General features: G+C 37.1%; 1 protein-coding gene across 2 annotated transcripts in view; it reads right to left on the bottom strand.

The window, feature by feature from the left end:
* Positions 1 to 486: 486 nt before the first annotated feature.
* Positions 487 to 18,136, bottom strand: part of LOC149152255 (peptidyl-prolyl cis-trans isomerase CYP19-4-like) — a 73,963-nt gene continuing 56,313 nt past the window's right edge. For both annotated transcript variants that reach the window (XM_089445993.1, XM_089445992.1), the window contains 2 exons: positions 998 to 1,073; positions 487 to 878 (listed from right to left, as the gene is read on the bottom strand). In XM_089445993.1, coding sequence (XP_089302119.1) covers positions 737 to 878; positions 998 to 1,073 — 218 coding nt within the window. In that variant the 3' untranslated portion in view covers positions 487 to 736. The remainder of the gene's footprint in view (positions 879 to 997; positions 1,074 to 18,136) is intronic.

Here is an 18,136-nt window from a genome sequence, read left to right as displayed (position 1 = left end):
AAGCGGAGCATTAAGAAGAATTACCCTCTTATCTTGAGGAAGTGAGAACCATATGCAATGGTTCTTCATTGCACTTCATCCAACAATTACAGATCATATTCAACAAGATTCTCATAGGAAAATACTAATCAGCATGTACAGTAAGCCTGCTCACTGATAAGGATGATAGCTAATCATGTATTATTTTTGTAGCAAATTAAGTGAGTCTCGGGTAAGTAGGCTACCATATATCTCAAACTTGCAGTGCACCAACGGACAAAGCCTCAACAAAAAGAAACCAGCCAACCTCCGGTTGGCAATGGACTCATTAACCTTGTTTGTCAATGCTAAATTGTTAATCTATCAATCCAGGTTTCAGAATATAGAAATTATATAGGACTAAGATAAGCAATTACTGCACTTGGTAATTTAGAGATTTCTAAGTTATATACAAAAGGGCAAAAGACATGATATATCCAAAAAGTTGTGCAAAAATCAACCATCAAGTATATGAAAATCATGTTCTATAAGTTTGCTGCCATGTTTAGATACATCTGACATAATTGGGGGAGATGCGGAGATTCATAAATTAACAGCTAACTGGGTCACCAACTCAATATTTATTATTTAAGATTATCCCAGGCTTTATGACGATCCAAACATATTGGCTCATTAAATTTGGGAATGTCGGTTTTGCCAAAGTGAAACTCAATGTTTGTATCCATTGATTGATGGAGATCTCAACTAGAAGAGTTAGCTAATCCATAGAAAGCTCTCCACTGTCTGCAATCTTTACTTTCCTTTTTGGTTGACCACTCTGTCTTCCTTCTGCTTCTACTTTATATACAACATCCATTCCAGAAATAATTTTTCCAAAGACAACATGTCTGCCGTCCAACCTGAATGGAGAAAAATATATTTTGCATTTATAAAATATTAGTGCAACTCGCCCCTAATGTCTATAAATACTTTCGAGCATGAAGTAAATAGGACCAAGGTTACATTAAACTAAACTCACCAGTCGGTTGTTACTGTGGTAATAAAAAACTGAGAGCCATTCGTGTCAGGACCGGCATTTGCCATGGAGAGGAATCCTGGAAGAAATGATCAAACCCAATTCATAGATTTTAAAAAGACTAGACAATAAAAAATAAACACGAAATGTCAACCTCAGATTCTCTTAAGGGAACTTGGAAGAAATGATTAAACCCAATTCTTAGCTATTTAAGAAGACTCGTAGACAAGAAAAATAACCAAAAAATGCTCCCATAAGATTCTATTAAGACTTGAATAAATTTTCACTGTCCCACATAAGTACTTAACTCTGAAGTATTTCACATATAATTAGGCGGTCCTTTTCAAGAAAACAGGTGTTTGAATAGAAACGAGAGGAAACTAGAAAACAGGTGTTTGAATAGAAACGAGAGGAAACTGTAGAAGAAGCATTCATCTTTAATCGGTTTCTAGTTTTAGCCTAGCAATAGCATCAGGTGGGTTGATCATGGCTAGAAATGTTCAATAGATACCTCGTATATTGCTTAACAATCCATTGATCTCACTGACTAACCATGACCCCTTTGGCAAAATGAAACTATATTAATATCCACAGATAACCAAAATGGATCAACGGGACTCTACAGAACAAGAAATGACACTATTCCGAGGACTGCCTAAAGCATCTACTAACCAATCTAAACTGTATACAGAATAGATACCATAGGATGGGAAACTCGAGAGGGAAACCATGAGGCTGAGAGGAAACAGGTACGGTAACAGGGGACCCAAAGAGGGAAACCCCAAACAAATTAGCTCAAAAGAGTCCTGGGGAATTAAGAGAAGAGAACAAGCTTGCATGACAAAAGGGGATAGATCAAACACTCAATCAACATCAGAGTCAGAAACCAACCTACATTAAGTAATACAGTTAGAAAAGTGAGCCTGCTTTGGAACCATTATTGAGGGGACACCATCTAACTTTTCTGCTGCCAGTTCAGTCAATACCATGGGTAGTAGAATCCACTGCCATAAATAGGATAGAAGAAAGAAGTGAACATCCTAGTAGGTCTAGAGAAACCCTGCAAAACCTGATGCCCAAGGGCATTCACCTCTCTAAGGTATAATTCAAACATCTATGGTCTAGGCAAGGATCCACACAAACCTATTAGAACAACGAATCTCCTCCGGGTACCATAGTAAATGGGGCACCTGAAAATGAAGAGTTCCTTGGTCTCAATCTCTTAAACGGAACATAGCTGGCAGATCCTATACTTCCAAGCATTATGATAATCAGTCTCAATGCTAGTGCAAACATTCTCCAAAGAGTGGAGTGCCAATTAAAGGTACCTCTCCAAACCTAGATCTTATTTCCCAATAGAACAAAGCCAGTAAAGGTGAGAAACTAACATGAAGTTGTTTTCAAGATGTAGTGGAAGTGCACCACACCTGGCTTGCATAACATATTGAGAAACAATTCATTTGCTATGCATCATCTGCTGGGAGCATAATGGCTCGGACTCTCTCAAGGTGTGCTCACTTAGTAGGCCCTAATCTATCCTCCCAATCATTAGAGATATAAAGAACAGTGGGCTTATTAATTACATGGAATCTAAGACAGGAAATCCTAAACCTATGCATTCAAGCATTGGTTTTCAAGCAAGATTAAAGCCACATATCCCGTACACAGTTGTGACTAAGAGGTTAACCTCATATAGAACATAGGGCCAGTAAACTGCACACCCAAGTAAGTGCACAACATAGTGATCTCAATCAGCCCCTCCCTGTAGAAGAAATGAAGCCTGTATAAAGAAGCCTTTGATGTGTTAAGGATCGTGACCTTGGGTTTGCTAAGGTTAACCTCAAGAGGGTGCTGATTTGAAAAGTGGGCCTATGAATCCAATTCACATGTAGACTCTCAGGGAAAGAAGCTATTAGAATTACACCATCTGCAAGGTTGATGAAACCGAATAGTGTAGGATACAACCATACTCACATATGTGTTAGGCTTTAGCTTTGAAGAACTCTTCGAGCTCATCAACATAGATCCCAAATAATATCAGAGAAAGCATCCATGTTTAATCCCAATGGTGTTCCTAATTAGGCCGGAAAGACCATGCTCAGTCCGGAAGAAACCAACAACAATCTCATAGCCTCATAATGGTGGTTGTGGGTAGTAGCTCAGACATGCCAAGGTCTCCATCTCCCAAACAAGTGATGTCCATGCGCTAAGTCAAAGGGTTTTCCAAAGTCCACAAAGCAACAACAAACCTTAGCAAACCATTGTCTGGCTTCTTCAAGAACAGCTCAAAGAGTAAGAATGTGGTTCATACTCTAGTAGTCCTTCCTAAAACTTGTTTGACCTCTAGCTATAAAATTATATTTCCAACCTGTTGACTCCATGGCCAAGGATGTACCAAAGGTTGTTTGTACCATCAGAGATCATCATACCACCAGACTTTTTCAACTCTACTTCTTCTTATCATTTTCTGTTGTACTCAAATTCCACAATCCCTGTGGGGACAATGTAAAAGTGATACTAGTATGAGGAGTCGAGTAATGTAATAGGGTTAGATAGCCTGAGATCTTATCATCAAGTGAGTATTACTCTGGGAGATTTTTTTCATTGGGTTAATTATCATCTCCTTACAAGGACTTAATAATTAATTGAGTTTTTTTCCTCCAAATATACCCCAAAGTCGGAGTACGCCTCGATGGTGAGGCCTTGGATGAGCCCTAGTGTCTAGGGTCAACGTATATTTCCATACTAAATCACACACAAAATTTCATGGAATTTGATCAGGTCTAGGGGATCATTTTTTTTATTTTTTAAATTTCCCGCAGGGTGGAAATGGAATAAAAATTATATATGAAATGTAGTAAGTGACATGTAGAGAAGTTGTATGGGTTATGAGTAATGAAAATTGCACCTCACCCTTAACTTTCTAAGGAAACACACTATGAGGGATTAAAAATGTATTCTATACCCTCAAAACCCACTTTTCCTAAGTTTAGTGGAAAAAGTAGCAATAAAATTAAACCAAAAATTAAATAAATGGAGAAAAATAAATATCCACCTCATTACAATTACATAAATGGAGAAAAGTAAATATCCACACATGCTAAATGATGTGGAAATGAGATGGAAACTCATGGAGGAGTTAAAGTGAAGTCCCAAGGTGATGTGGACTCCTAAAATCAAGGAAAGAACATGTGCTCAAAGAATTGAATTTATGACAATAAATGAGGAAGTTGCTTACTTGGAAAATTCGAATTTGTGAAGTTAATGCACATTTGGGAGGGAGGATTTGGGAGAATATTTGGTGGAGATTTTTGTGGGAAATTGTCCCTACATTGGTTCCCACCCATATACACTTGTCATTTCATCATGGAATTTGATTTTTCTTGAGAGATTCTTGATGCCACTTGGGAAATTCGAATTTGCATGAAGGTGTTTTGAAATTGTCACCCATTTGCTTTGGGATTGGCACCATTTGCCTTGGGATTAGTTCCCAAGCTACTATATAATAAGAGTTTTATACTCTTTATACTAGTTATTGTGCTTGGGGAGACTCTGCTCCTATGTACACTTGTGTTTCATATGAATAAAAAAGTATTTAGGGTTCATTCATGGGTGTTTCTCTCTTGGAATTTGTGATTGGCTCAATGATGGTATACTTTTCTGGTTGTGTTTAATTTGATTTCATTTTCTCATATGCTTTTAAAGAGTTGTGAATGTACAACTATCTTACATTTGCAATTGGTTATTTGATATGTTCTACACTAAACAACTCTATCTATTTTCACACAAATTCTAGATTTTTCTTGTCATTGTTTATTGATTTAATCCATATGGGCTAATGTGCATTTGAAGTTTTCTAAAAGCCATATTTTGGATCAACTAGAAAGTGTGAGGGGAAGTCTTCAAGAGCCCAACCCACTTTTAGCATAGCTTTCGAAAAGCTCCTATCTTTATTTGGATCTTAATAGCTTATCTTTTGAGAGTGTTGATTTTGCAAGGGTCCTTTTTGACATAGTTTGTGCTTAAGTAAAGTATTTCAATCAAATCTATATCTTATACTCTTATGCTTTCATTTCTTATCTAGCTAATCAAGAGCTCCTTACAAGCTAGATAAGTGATTGGGTCTTTTCTCATCACTTGACTTAGTTTTTTTTGTATACTATATTATAGCATTATCACTCATTTTGCATGCTCTTACACTAACTTTGGTTTTAGCTTTGTAGCCCTAACATTTTTGTTGTAGGTTCTCTCAAGCTTCAATTTCCATTTTCAAGGAGGTCGTGGATATTAGGAGGGCTTGCAAAAGAGGCTAGGCCATGTATCATTTTAGGAGCTTGTTTTTCATAATTGTAGCATCATCTTCATCTCTCTTGAGGCTCCATACTTGAAGGAATTTCCTTGTGGTTTCAAAACCTCATATTGCACTTCGATCAATTTCTTAGGTAGCTCTCAAAGAGCCATTAACCTCATTGTAACACCATAATAATTAAATTTATGTTTTTATTGCGGGAGCGTGGGCCCACCCATTGGCATCCCTATCTCTCCATTTTAGGGAGAGGATCTCGAGTGGATTGGCTTATTGGTTCTAACTTTTTCTTTTTTTTCTTTCACATCACATTGCATGGTCTAATTGGGAAGTAACACAAATCACATTTCTCTATTTTCAAGTTTGTTAAAGTTCTTTAAACTAGCACCATTTACAATTGTTGCTACAAGTCTTCAAATTTACATTTTACTTTGCAAAGCAATCTTCTCCAACCTTGTGCGAGCATTTTCATTATTTTAGCAAACTTTGACGTACTTGACTTGGCTATCGCTAATCATTCATGCTTTATGGTTGTGCTACATTTTGAGTATATTTGTGGCATCATGTATTAGGCAAATTTATCTTTCAAAGCAATCATTTATTTTCATGTCAAGCAAGTTGTCTTTCCTTTTCTCAAGTTAAGAGTTTCTCTTTCAAAGCTATCGTGGGCATAAATCTTATTTTATTTTCAAAATATTTGCAATTTACATTGAGAAAGTTTTCAAGCTTCATTTGCTTTAAGTTTGTTCATCATCTATCTTTAGCAACTCACAATTCTTATGAAGCTTATGCATCTTGTGTTTACTTGACCAGCAATCTTGTGGAGCATACTTAATTGAAGCATTTTTTACATAGCACTTACAATCTCACTTACATTACATATCATAGTAGGCATTATAATTTAGTTGCATTTTAAAATTAACCTCCAAGCATAAGCTTGGTTGATAGAAATCACAGGAAATGACTTTCTTATAAAGTTCTTCCAACTAGTACGAAGTAAAGTAAAAGCATGTGACCCTACAGTTATGAAGGGGGCTTGTCCCCTTGTAGGGACGAAGGCATACATTGGCTGGAAAAACCCAGGGGACAAATATCGTTAATGACACCATTGTGCCCTCGCCCCCTCTTTCATACAGTCAACCCAATTTCTACCCTTTGGTAAGAGCTCAAAAGGAGGATCTCTCACCTAGATTAGGCATTTAGTTTAAAAGCAACCAAGATAATTGCATCCAATTTTAGTTTAGGTGCATTTCATATTAGCTCATCTTATTGTTTTACTTGCAAATAACCATTATACTTGTCATTTATGAATATGTGTTGAATTGAATACTTTGTTTTGGCAAGTAAATTCTATATTTTGCAAGTAGAATTCTAATTGGTTTCCTTTGCAAGATATTATTTCCTTGTATGTTTTGGATTAACAAGTGATCATATGTCTCGAAAGCATCCTTATATATTGTATTGACTATTTTATTGTGGTAACATCTTTTGTTTCATTTTCAAGATTGCTTGTGCTTCCATTTGAAAATAAATTCATTTATTTTGAGCATCTTTCATTTTTTGAGCAATATTTTGAAGGCATATTTCATTTTTTGAGCAATATTTTGAAGGCACTGGTTTTACATATGCATATTGCTATTTCATGTGTTATGGTTATCAAAGTTAATTTTGGTTCATATTGCTTATATTATATTTGCGTGGAATCTAAAAAAGTAATCCATTTCACTCTAACATCTCCTAGAAACCTCACATCTTTTAACTTAGTTTTCTATTTAGGGATCACCACCCTTAGCTAACCTAGGAGATAGCTTAACCAGAGAGAGTAAGGAATAAGTGACAACCCCTTCTCTTCAATTTGCCACCAACCACACCTTGTGCAGTTAAGGGCTTTTCTCACTAACTGGTAGGTATGTGTGACGGGCGGCAACACAACCTTTTAGCAAGAAACATGTCGAATACAATGGCATAAAGCTTTATGAAGGTGTTCCTAATCATAAGTCTTATTGGGGCAATAGCTATCTCTCCATTTATGAATAGGATGGTCAATATGTCGCATCCAAGATGACGTAAAGCCTAATCAAAGAACCTCAATGAAAACAGTTGAAATAGAAAGAGTGAGGCAATCTAAACCTTTCTTGAAAATTTCAACTGGGATTTCCTCAAAATCAGTGGCTTTTCTACAGCTCAATTTCGCTCAATTTCTGAATGACTCTCTTAATGTTCTCAATCCAAAAAGAAGTGGCAAGAGGTAGGAGGAGAGACCATGCACTGGGGATGAATCTAGAATGTTGTAAAGGGTGGCAGAATAGGAGACCCAAATCTAGTTAGCAATGTCTAAATGAAATGCTTTCTTAGGAAAAGGGATATGTCAAAATACCTTAGGAGAGATGCACAGGGCAATGAGTAGCCTATGTCACTTCCCAAAGGACATTGGACAAGAGGCCATATTTAGCAGAAACACCAATGGGGTGATAAAAGTTGGGAAAAGAAGGCTAAATAGGTCATAATATAGAACTCATCAAAATGTATCGTGGTAAGGAGGGCACCATATAATCCCAATGGAGGAATTGTCAAGGGACAAAAAGGTCTCGTAAATGTGAAACTCAAAAGCCATGGTTTGCAATGCGAAGAGGGGAAGATGCACATGGGGAATCAAAGTCAAGGTGGAACATACTTGACTGTGCTGGCACCACCACTATTGAGGAAAAGGTCCCAATAAGGATAAAAAGACCATGAGATTACCCCAATGGAAGAAGATGCTACCCATATACCACAACAAGTGATGCCATATTCATCACCTTAGGATGGCAATCTGATTTCAGGTGTGGATCAAAAACATGGATTCACCATGATCCAAAAGCGTTTGCTACCAAATCTGTTTCTAGCAACGGGGAAATCCTATAGCATGAAACAACTCCCAAAATAGGTTATGTTCCCTGCAACAAGAAACATTTCCTGCATTAAACAAAATAAAAAAGCAAAAACGGTCATGCCAATCTTCAGGAAAAATGCCAAGGGGGGATGTCAACTTCCCATGAAAATTGGGTGACTGGGGAGGCCTGCCCCCCAAGCCCTATTTTCTTTATTTTTTTCTGTAACTCTTCACAACAACATTAGAAACCATAACTTATCTCATTTTTCACTTTCATGCTTTCATGAGCACTTTGGAGAGAAGATTTGGAGCTCAAAATTGTATATTAGATCATGCACTGTAGTTTATACTTTGTTGCCATGTGTTTGATCCATGCTCTGTATTTTACTAAATTCAAAGCAAAGATCGTGTTGATGTTGTTGGAAGTTCAACAACACAAGGGATCTCCCCAGTATGAAGTCCCAACTAAATCTCACATCGTTTGGAGTAGGAGCCCCATCTGGATAAGAGGCCCGGCCACTAATATTCTTAGGGATTTTCCTTGGCTGCAATTTTCAACATAAGAGATTATACAAGCAATCTTTGAAACAAGCAAGTTGAAATTGTGAGGTATACAATCGCAATGTATATAAAAATGGAAAAGAGAGAGTGAGCCTTTAGAAGAAAAGTAATAGTATTGTCCTAAAAAAGTCAAACAAGAGCATGAAAAGAATCGTTGATTAACCTGCAAATCAGTTCACAAGATAACAACGATCATAAAACAAGTAACAACGCACATTCAATAAGACGCATATCAAAGCTAATGAAATAGTTCATTTCCATTAGTATGTGTTAACATAAACATACACTGCAAACAATGAAAGAATAACCTCACAATCATTCCCGGCGTATGCATGAAAGTGTGTTGGCTCTGAGAGCTTCATCTACTAAGAGAAAGTCCCAAGATACATGATTACAACAATGCAACACTATCCCCAATAGTGGAACATTCACCATTTTCTCCTCCAAAGAATGATCTTGTCTCCTATGCCAAGTTAGATAAGCCAAGGTGAAAAGTCCATTGCTTGAGCTATGAGAGTGTATATATAACAAATGAGGTGACTCTCCACCTCCTTTGTGATTCTTGAGCTTCCCTCATGACTCTTGACCTCCCATGTGACTTTTCAAATTCCTATGAGACTCTTAAGCTTCTACATGACCTTAGAACTTTCTAGTGACTTTTTACATTCCATGTGGGACCCTTATGCTTCCATACATTTTACATTTTCTCATTTTTTTTTAAATTACATAATTACATTCCACAAATGATGTCGCAAAATACATTGACACATATAACTTTTATGGTGACACTTTGAGAAGCCACGACTTGGCGATGGTGACATAAGACTTCATTGTATCAATGCCAAGCTCTTCTCTTTGTTGCTATGACTTTCACTTATTCATGATAGATCTTTGCTTGTACTCCATCTTCACCCTCCAAAGGGTCTAGATAAGTGTTGGAACCTAGCGTTGGTGACATAAGACTTCATTGTATCAATGCCAAGCTCTTCTCTTTGTTGCTATGACATTTGACTTATTCATGATAGATCTTTGCTTGTACTCCATCTTCACCCTCCAAAGGGTCTAGATAGGTGTTGGAACCTTCCAAGTCAGCGTGAGTTGCCATCTCTTTGTCTTGGTTCAAGGCTCCTTTACTCTTGCATGATGAAATCTTCATGTCTCATCTCAACAGGTGTCCTCCTTGTGACATCTCCTTGCTAACCTCTTTGACATCATCTTGTCATGGTACAATGATACCACCTGCAAATGAATTCACTTATGACAAGACAATGTCAGTCCCATAATCACCTATTTTATATGTGCTTGCTTATATAACATATTGACTGTGGTGGGACAATCGGCAAGGGTTTGAGAGAGAAGGTCTAGGAATTGCGCAGTTGAGCTTCACAGGGACAGAGGGATGACCACAATGTCCACTGGAACTACGCAATGCGCAGTATGAGGCAAGGCGCAATATTGCGAAGTAGGCAAGTTTCGTCAGCAGGAGAGACAAGACTAGGCACTGTAATTGCGCAATGCATAGCAATTGAAGAGTAGACTCCAGGATTGCGCAATTGAGCTTAGCAGTGGCCCAGAGATGGACCAAATGTCCACTAGAACTACAAGATGTGCAATAGGAGGCTCACTTGCTAAAAGGATTGCGCAATTGAGGAAGTTAGGGAGACAAGGGAGGCGGGTTAGGGCACTGTAACTGCGTACTGCGCAATGATTGAAGAGGAGGCTCATTGAATTGCGCAGTTGGGCATGGCAAGAGCTTAAAAGTGACCCCACTATCCACTACCACTGCACAATGCGCAATACAGGGCAAGAGAGTTTATGAACTGCGAAGTGGGCAAGGCTAAGAAGCATGATTGATAGTTTGTACTCCAAGGTTGTTCAACGCGTCGTTGGAGGAGGTTGTCCTCAAGATGGGTACAATGCACAGGTCCGAGAGGTAAGGATTTCATCACTAAGACTTAGGAGCGTGCAGAGTACTCATCACTTGCGTAGAAAAATGAGTATGCTCGTGAATTGCACAAGATGTGAGGGTAGGGATGAACTCCAAAATTGACTACGTGTGAGGGCAGGGATGAACTCCAAAATTGACTACGTGTGAGATGAATGAGACGAGAGCAAGAACATGTAACAGGGCTTAAACATGATCACACACATATATTCACCCAAGCACATCACAAGAAGACACATAGTACCCAAAACCAAGAGGCATAAAGTGAAACGATAGTAAAAGATGTGTTATGCCATAAGAATGTGTCCAACACATGTTTTAAGAATAAATAGCATCAAGTAGTGTTAGAGAGTGTGTTGGGGATGCCTATAAAAGTGTGCCAAGGTGCTCTTAAGATGCGTGAAAACAAGTGAAAGCGACAAATTCCATCATAAAAAAAAACACGAGCAACGCATATAAGAATGAAAGCAGACAAGAGCAACACTTATGAGACTAAGTGAAAATGACACTTGCAAAAGCTAAAGAATGTGAAATGAAAGCAAGTAAAAATGATAGTCACAAAAGTGAAAGTGACACTTACGAAAGCAAAAGCGCACAAAAGCGACAGTTAAGAAAACTCGCCTAAATGATAATATAGTTGCGACTGAGAGTGAGAGAATGCCCCTTATGCTCCAAAGTGCACAGAGCTTGAAAGCAAAAGATGACTATGAAAAGGGCTCTGAGTTTACTCTTTATACAAGGAGAGCAGAGAAGAGTGAGGTGGTTGTCACTAAGAGGTGTGACAGCAATGATTAAAAAGATTGCACTCTCAATGTCCCTATCAACTAAGTTGTTACTATCATGAGGGACTGCACAAGCACTATCTCCAAGGATTGCACAAGCATTGTTTTCCAAGATTGCACAATGAATTCCTCAAGGGTAGACATTGACTGTTAGACTTGCTAGAAAGGGGTGTGCTTATGAATGCATCAAAGGTTATGCATGTGTAAGCAAGTCGTTTCAACACTAGTCTTTAGAACAACATCAACCGATCATGAAGTGACTATGAACAACTTGAAACAACAGATCATAAGATCACAAGGAGGCTCCAAAATTCAAGTGTAGGTGAAATTTTGGAGGGTATTTGTCGCAACAACAATAGATCCCCATTCAAAAATTTTAATCACCTTCTTTGTGATCGTAGTTCTCTGTTTTGATGATTGTTTTTCAATATTTGGCATGATACCTCATGTTCAAGAAGACAAACGCTAAAACTATCTAGTTGTGACAAACTCGACTAGAATTTTAGAGAATTTGAAATACTCTTGGGGAGTAAATGTGTCATTGGCCTATTAGTTTGGTTTGGCCTTTCTCAACATTTCAATCATCAGTTATAATAAGCATTTTTTGTCCTTTTAGGGTTTGTAGTTGTTACTTCTTCCTATTCTCCCGAGTACATTTTAATATTAAATAGTCTTAAGATAAAGTCAATTATTGGCTATATGTGTATTAGCTCTTGGGTTTTTGATATTTTATTCCCTAATTTATAGCCAACCTTTGTAGTGTATATTTGGAACCTTGAAAGAGATATTGTCTTGCTTAGCTTGCAAAAAAAGAATCCATAAGGTTTTTATTTTGCAAAAGTAATGTTTTCGCTTTAGCAATATTAAAACAATTGCAATTGTTTGTTTTCATTATATACATTTTCGATTTATTAATTTTTGAAGATAAGCAAACTAAAGCAGAAAGCTACAAGACTAGACAAGTAAGCTCATTATCAATATGGAAGTATCATTCGGTTCAACTCTTAAAAATTGTGATTCTTAGCTCATTTTTTACACTCTGCAAGGAGATGTCTCACACTACAATATTTTTCCTAATCATTTTTTACAAGATTTAGTGAAAATTAATAGGATATTAATAAGATCATCGGCTTTTTAACTATGCTTTCAAGAATCTTCATAATTAGGTTTCTAGCTAACATCCTAAATTATAACAAAATACAAAAACTCTAACAAAATCAAATTGTGATTGATGATATTATGACATATGAGTGCTCCAGATTATAATTTAATGGATGCCAAGAATTTTGTTGATGCCCCCAAAATGAGGCCTTTTTTATCAAGGAGTACCATCCAATCTAGATGTCTAGTAAATAGATTTACAATCAATTGTTTCTCAATTTTTTAATTTTTCTAATTCTACATTTATATACGTTATAAATAAATAAATATACATATATATACAAAAATGTATATTGCCACATTCATAAACCCTAAATTCTGGACAGTTATTGCACTTACACACGGTACTTCTAGTAATATTGATACATACCCACAAATTGAGTAACCTTGATCTTAACTAGACTCAATCCATTAGTCAAGCACCTTTCTAGTCCAAAATCCTCTAAGTTGAACTCTTCGATGTTGACTTTGTTGCATGGAAGGTGATTCAGCATGGATAAAGTGCCACGGCATGCAGTGAGTCACCTTAAATACCTCCTACAACGATTAATTAATAAATTTCCTAAGTCAAGACTTTAGACAGCAATTTAATTCAATTGTTGGGTACCCTTTTGTAAAAGGGAAAAGAAGCCAACAACAAATAAAGTCATGATCGTTGATCTCAATAATGTGAGATCTAATCTCAAACATTGAGATTAGGGATTTCGCTTGGGATTAGGGTTTGATCTTTTTAATAGGGGGTTCGAGGCAAAGGATAAATACAATTGATTTGCCATGAGTTGGGATTCAACAAAGCACAATATTTGGCAACAAGAGCGAGGAGAGGCTAGATCGAGACAGCCAGAGCAAGATTAGGGCAAGCGATATAAGCGAAAAGGCCAAGTTACCTTGGCACGTGTGGGGTGAGTTATATTGAGCAAGTAAGCCGAGTTTTCTCTCGGGTCGTGAGGTCGAGCTTCCCTTGTGCATAAAAAATCTTTTATTGGGTCGCACGTGTGGACTGCTCAAGGGATAAGTGAGAGAGAGGGTTGACATCTTTTGCTGTGTATTTATTGGAGCAAATTCTTGTGAGTCTATCGTAAAAATATTTCTCATGAAGTTGCATAAGAAGCCCAACATTTGTTGGTTTTCTCCACACTAAGGTTTCCACGGTGTATCTGTGTTATTCTTTGTTGCATGTAATTGCATGTGATTGGTATTGTGAATTTTCGCTTTTGTTGTTTACTTGGTTAAAAACCCATAATATTTATTGTTACAAATCAAATTAGAAAGCATTGTTTATTTCATATCTATGATCATTTTTTAGAATGTAAATTCGTAACTGGGTTTAAAGAAATTAACATGGTATCAAAGCAATAATCTTTGAATACGAAGCCAAGAAATTTGACATAGGTATCAACACAAGCCTCAGAGTTCAGTGTTTCAATCTCTTTTAGGGTTATTCTACAATGGCTACCAGTGTTCAATATAAGGGCAGCCTTGAGGATAGCTTGAACTAATTGCAATGGAAGGTTCGAATCTCAATTGTTCTCAAGGCAGTTGTGTCGCCAAACTCAAATCCAATTTCTCTTGATTTACATGAATCCAAGGAGGCCAAGGTGCAGAGGATTATTCTCGATGGGGTCAAAGATTATCTCATACCCCATTTGTCAAAGAAGGATACATCGAAGAGTATGTTGGATACGCTCACAAAGATGTACTACAAAGACTGTCAAAGTTGTAAAATGGTGTTGAGGGACAAGTTGCATACCATAAAAATGTCCAAGGGGAAAAGTGTGGCATCTTACTTGACCAAGATAATGCAATTGAGAGATCATATGGCAGTGGTCGGGGACATGATTCTAGAGATGGAGTTAGTGAGTATTGCCTTGAATGACTTTACGAAGCAATGGGAAGTGTTCGTAAAATGTATCGTTGACTGAGAATACATGCCCTCTCGGGAGAGGATCTAGGAGGATTTCATCCAGGAAGAGATCTGAAAGAGTGCTCAACATGGAGATCAAAAATAGAATTTCGAAGAAAAGGAAAACCTTTCCCTAGCAAGCAAGGGTAAATCTAAGGCCAAGAAAGGGTCGAGTGATGGATTTACTTTCAAGGGTGAGATGAAGAGCCTTTTAGCATGTTCTACATGGTCAAAACAAATTTTGTAAGCCATATTTCACATGGAGGAACATTATATTTTTATTTTACAAAGGCTCCACAATTTACGAAGGATCCATAAGTTTCGAAGGAAAATCTTGATGAATATAAAAAGAGGCTACTCACTCCTTGGTATGCAATTCACCTCTCAAGCATATCCATTTGATTCTGAAGGAGCAATATATTCTCTCCATTCTCGCTAAAGTCTACGTCATATTGTTATCTTTCTGGTATCTATTTGAGGACCATGTTGGAACATATTGCAAAAAAAGGTATCCTTGTGGAGTAAAATGAGACTTAAAAAGCCTATCATGCTTACATTCTTGTTCTCAGGAAGACATTAGTGCACATGGATGTGAAGTTTGAAGAAGAGAGAACTCTTCAAAAGTTTGGCAACATGTTTTTTTTCTATGTTGAGGTTCAGTAGGAGCAAGCATGAAAGGTTGAGTCATTTACTTCCAAGCATGAAAATTCATTAGATTTCTGAAGCACTTGAGTTCATTTATGCTTACTATTAAATCTAGAGATATATGCAATGAAATCAAATCAATGTAATGCCCTTTAATTTCATACGATAAACATTGATGGATCAAACATTCAATATGTACTTCCATCCATGACATTAAAGTGATTCGGGATAAGATGAGCAAATTAAATGCTTTTGTGTCTATTATTTAACTCTACTTACATATACGCAAACCGGTATCTTGGAGCTTGATTAGAGACACGAGATAGGCACTTTAAGCATAATCCACCATAATATATGCTTATTGCTAAATTAAGGGTTTATCATGAGTACATATTAGCATTAATAATATCTACAAATGATATGACATGAAAGAACACAAATAAACATAGATCAAGAATTTTTCAAGTAAGCATTAGCTTGTGCAAACAAAATAAAAAATGGGAAAAAGGGGGGTGGTTTGGTTATATAAAAGTAAAATACTAGTGCCTAATTATTATGGGGTCACTTCACCTACTTCAAAGTGATATTAGAGTGTATCAAAAAGGGTAATATTGACAACACCTAAAGGATTGCCCTAAAAGCATTATCCAAGGTGTCTAGGGTTTTTGGGATCTAGTTTGTGGGATGATCTTGATTAGGATCACATCCAAGTATAATATGGCGATCGCAAACAAGGTGCAAGGCAAGAGAGAAGAGTCTCTAGACATCCAACCTCAATGCAATACTACCTTTCCTTCAATGGTCAAAGGAGAAACAAGTGGAAATCTCACCTTGAATGTCCCTTCACCAACGCAAGAAAGATGCCCTTCTTCGACCTTGGTTGTAGCTTTTTCCACCAAAAAACCTATAAAAAAGACTTCTTTAACCCTTGAAACAATAATACTAATCACAAAGAAAAAGACAAATATGCTCAAAACATCTGAAGTGAGCTTTTCATTACTTTCCCACCCTTTTGTAAATGAGGAAGACTCCCGATACAAAATGGAATTCGTCGTTGCTACATTGAATTATATAGTGTTGACTCAAACCATGAGCACTCAAAAACGGTAAAACCACCTGGTCAAAACCATGAGCAATATTGTATATGAATACATCACCCTAAGAATATTCAACAAGGGGCTTTCACAAAACAATATTCAAGATGCCCTCTAAACGGGGTTATATTACAAAGAAATGAAGCTTTTATATGTAAGCCCTTCCTCGAATGAGGGATTCAATTAGCCATGCAAACAATTAAATGTTGAGACAAATCTCAAGCTTTGTTTGACATCTTCAACAATCTTCATGGACGCTAGTGAGTTGAGTTGAGGTGTCCAAGGTGATTGATGATGTTTTGACCCCCTTTCTTCACCTTTGACCTTTTCTCCTATTCATTGAAAGGCTCGTGGAAAGTCAACCATCTCCATGGAAATCCCAACTGGAGTAGCCTTTAGAGTCTTTTCTCCTTAATGATTCACTAAATGGGACCATTGGGTTGACATATTTCCATGGTAAAAAGAGTGATTGCATTAGCACTATTGACATATGGATGGAAAAAATTTGTGCAAATAACGATCAACCTTTTAACAAAATGTGGGCTCTATGCTTCTTGATTATGGTCTCACATGGGTTCCCAAAATGGGGGAGTTAAAGAGTCCAACTCCACCTTATACCTCCATGTTTTTTTATGTGACCTTGTTTTGGCTCATAACCAAACACAGGGATAGGCTTCATGAAGTTGTGTATTCCTCATATGGTTACACTACCTTTGATTTCACATAGCAATCTCTGTACTAGCTAACTAGTAGGATTTGTACATAAATATGTTCTTTGAGCATTAATTTGGTTGTTTGATTGTTCGACTTCTTTGCATTTTGTATGCTACACATGCCTATTTCCATTTCATGAATTGTTTGAGTGATTTCCTGATGTATTTCTAATGGTGGCACGTTTACTTTTATTCAAAATAGTGCTTTCCAAGGCCCTTAGGTTAGCCCTGTTTCATTTAATATTGATGCTTTGTCAATATTATATGTATAGGTCACAAGTTTGAGTGAGATTTTGGAATTCTCGTATACTCTTGCATATAGTGCATGTCCCCAAGTAGTAGCCGCATATTTCACCCCAAGAGGCAACCACTTGAAGAGGCACCTCTGTGGGTGTACATTGCTAACCTACAAGAGTTCGTTGCTCGCACTTAATCTCCACTCATCCAGAAAGCCCATTCATGTTCTCACCCAGACACCTATGCTAGCTCAACCATGATGTATTAGAAGTCTTACTCACCTCAAAAACGAAAATGCAATGATGTCCCCATGTATATTGTGATGCATACATATGTAAATGAATGGTGTTTTGGCTTTGAATGGGTTGTGGCAATGGTGCTCAGCAAAATAGGATCCAACAACACTTCATAATCCTACAACTTACTTGTTTTCCTTGTTTTGGCTTTGAATAGGTTGTGACAATGGTGCTTAGCAAAATACAATCCAAAAACACTTCATAATCCTACAACTTACTTGTTTTCCTTGTCATACTGTTATGGCATAGTTTTATCATCAAAGTGCATCATCTCCCTAAAGTGTAAAACTTCCGGATAACAGAAATATATATAAAAATACTTTATTAATAAATGAATAAACAGATGATGATGTTTACAGTGGGGATGCCTCGCTTATATATCGCCATGGACACCCTTTAGGAAAGGGCATGATCTTATGATCGTGCCCTTTCGCCTAACTAAACCTAAATTAAATAATAAACCTGAAATTAACTAAATTTTTACATAACATTGCCTTCCTCTCGAAAGAATGCTTTGTCCTCAAAGCATATGTAACGACGGATGTTGTTGAAGAATGATTCATTCTCCCAAAAAGCGTCTTCTTCGGGTAAGTCCTTCCACTTGATCAGATACTCCAAGATGATCAA

This window comes from Pinus tabuliformis, chromosome 9 (genome assembly GCF_031772625.1).
Source record: "Pinus tabuliformis cultivar Carrire ecotype Pingquan chromosome 9, CPIR1, whole genome shotgun sequence".
NCBI classification, from domain to species: Eukaryota; Viridiplantae; Streptophyta; class Pinopsida; order Pinales; family Pinaceae; genus Pinus; species Pinus tabuliformis.
Note: the sequence above shows the minus strand (reverse complement) of the source record. Positions and strands in the feature narration are given on the sequence as shown.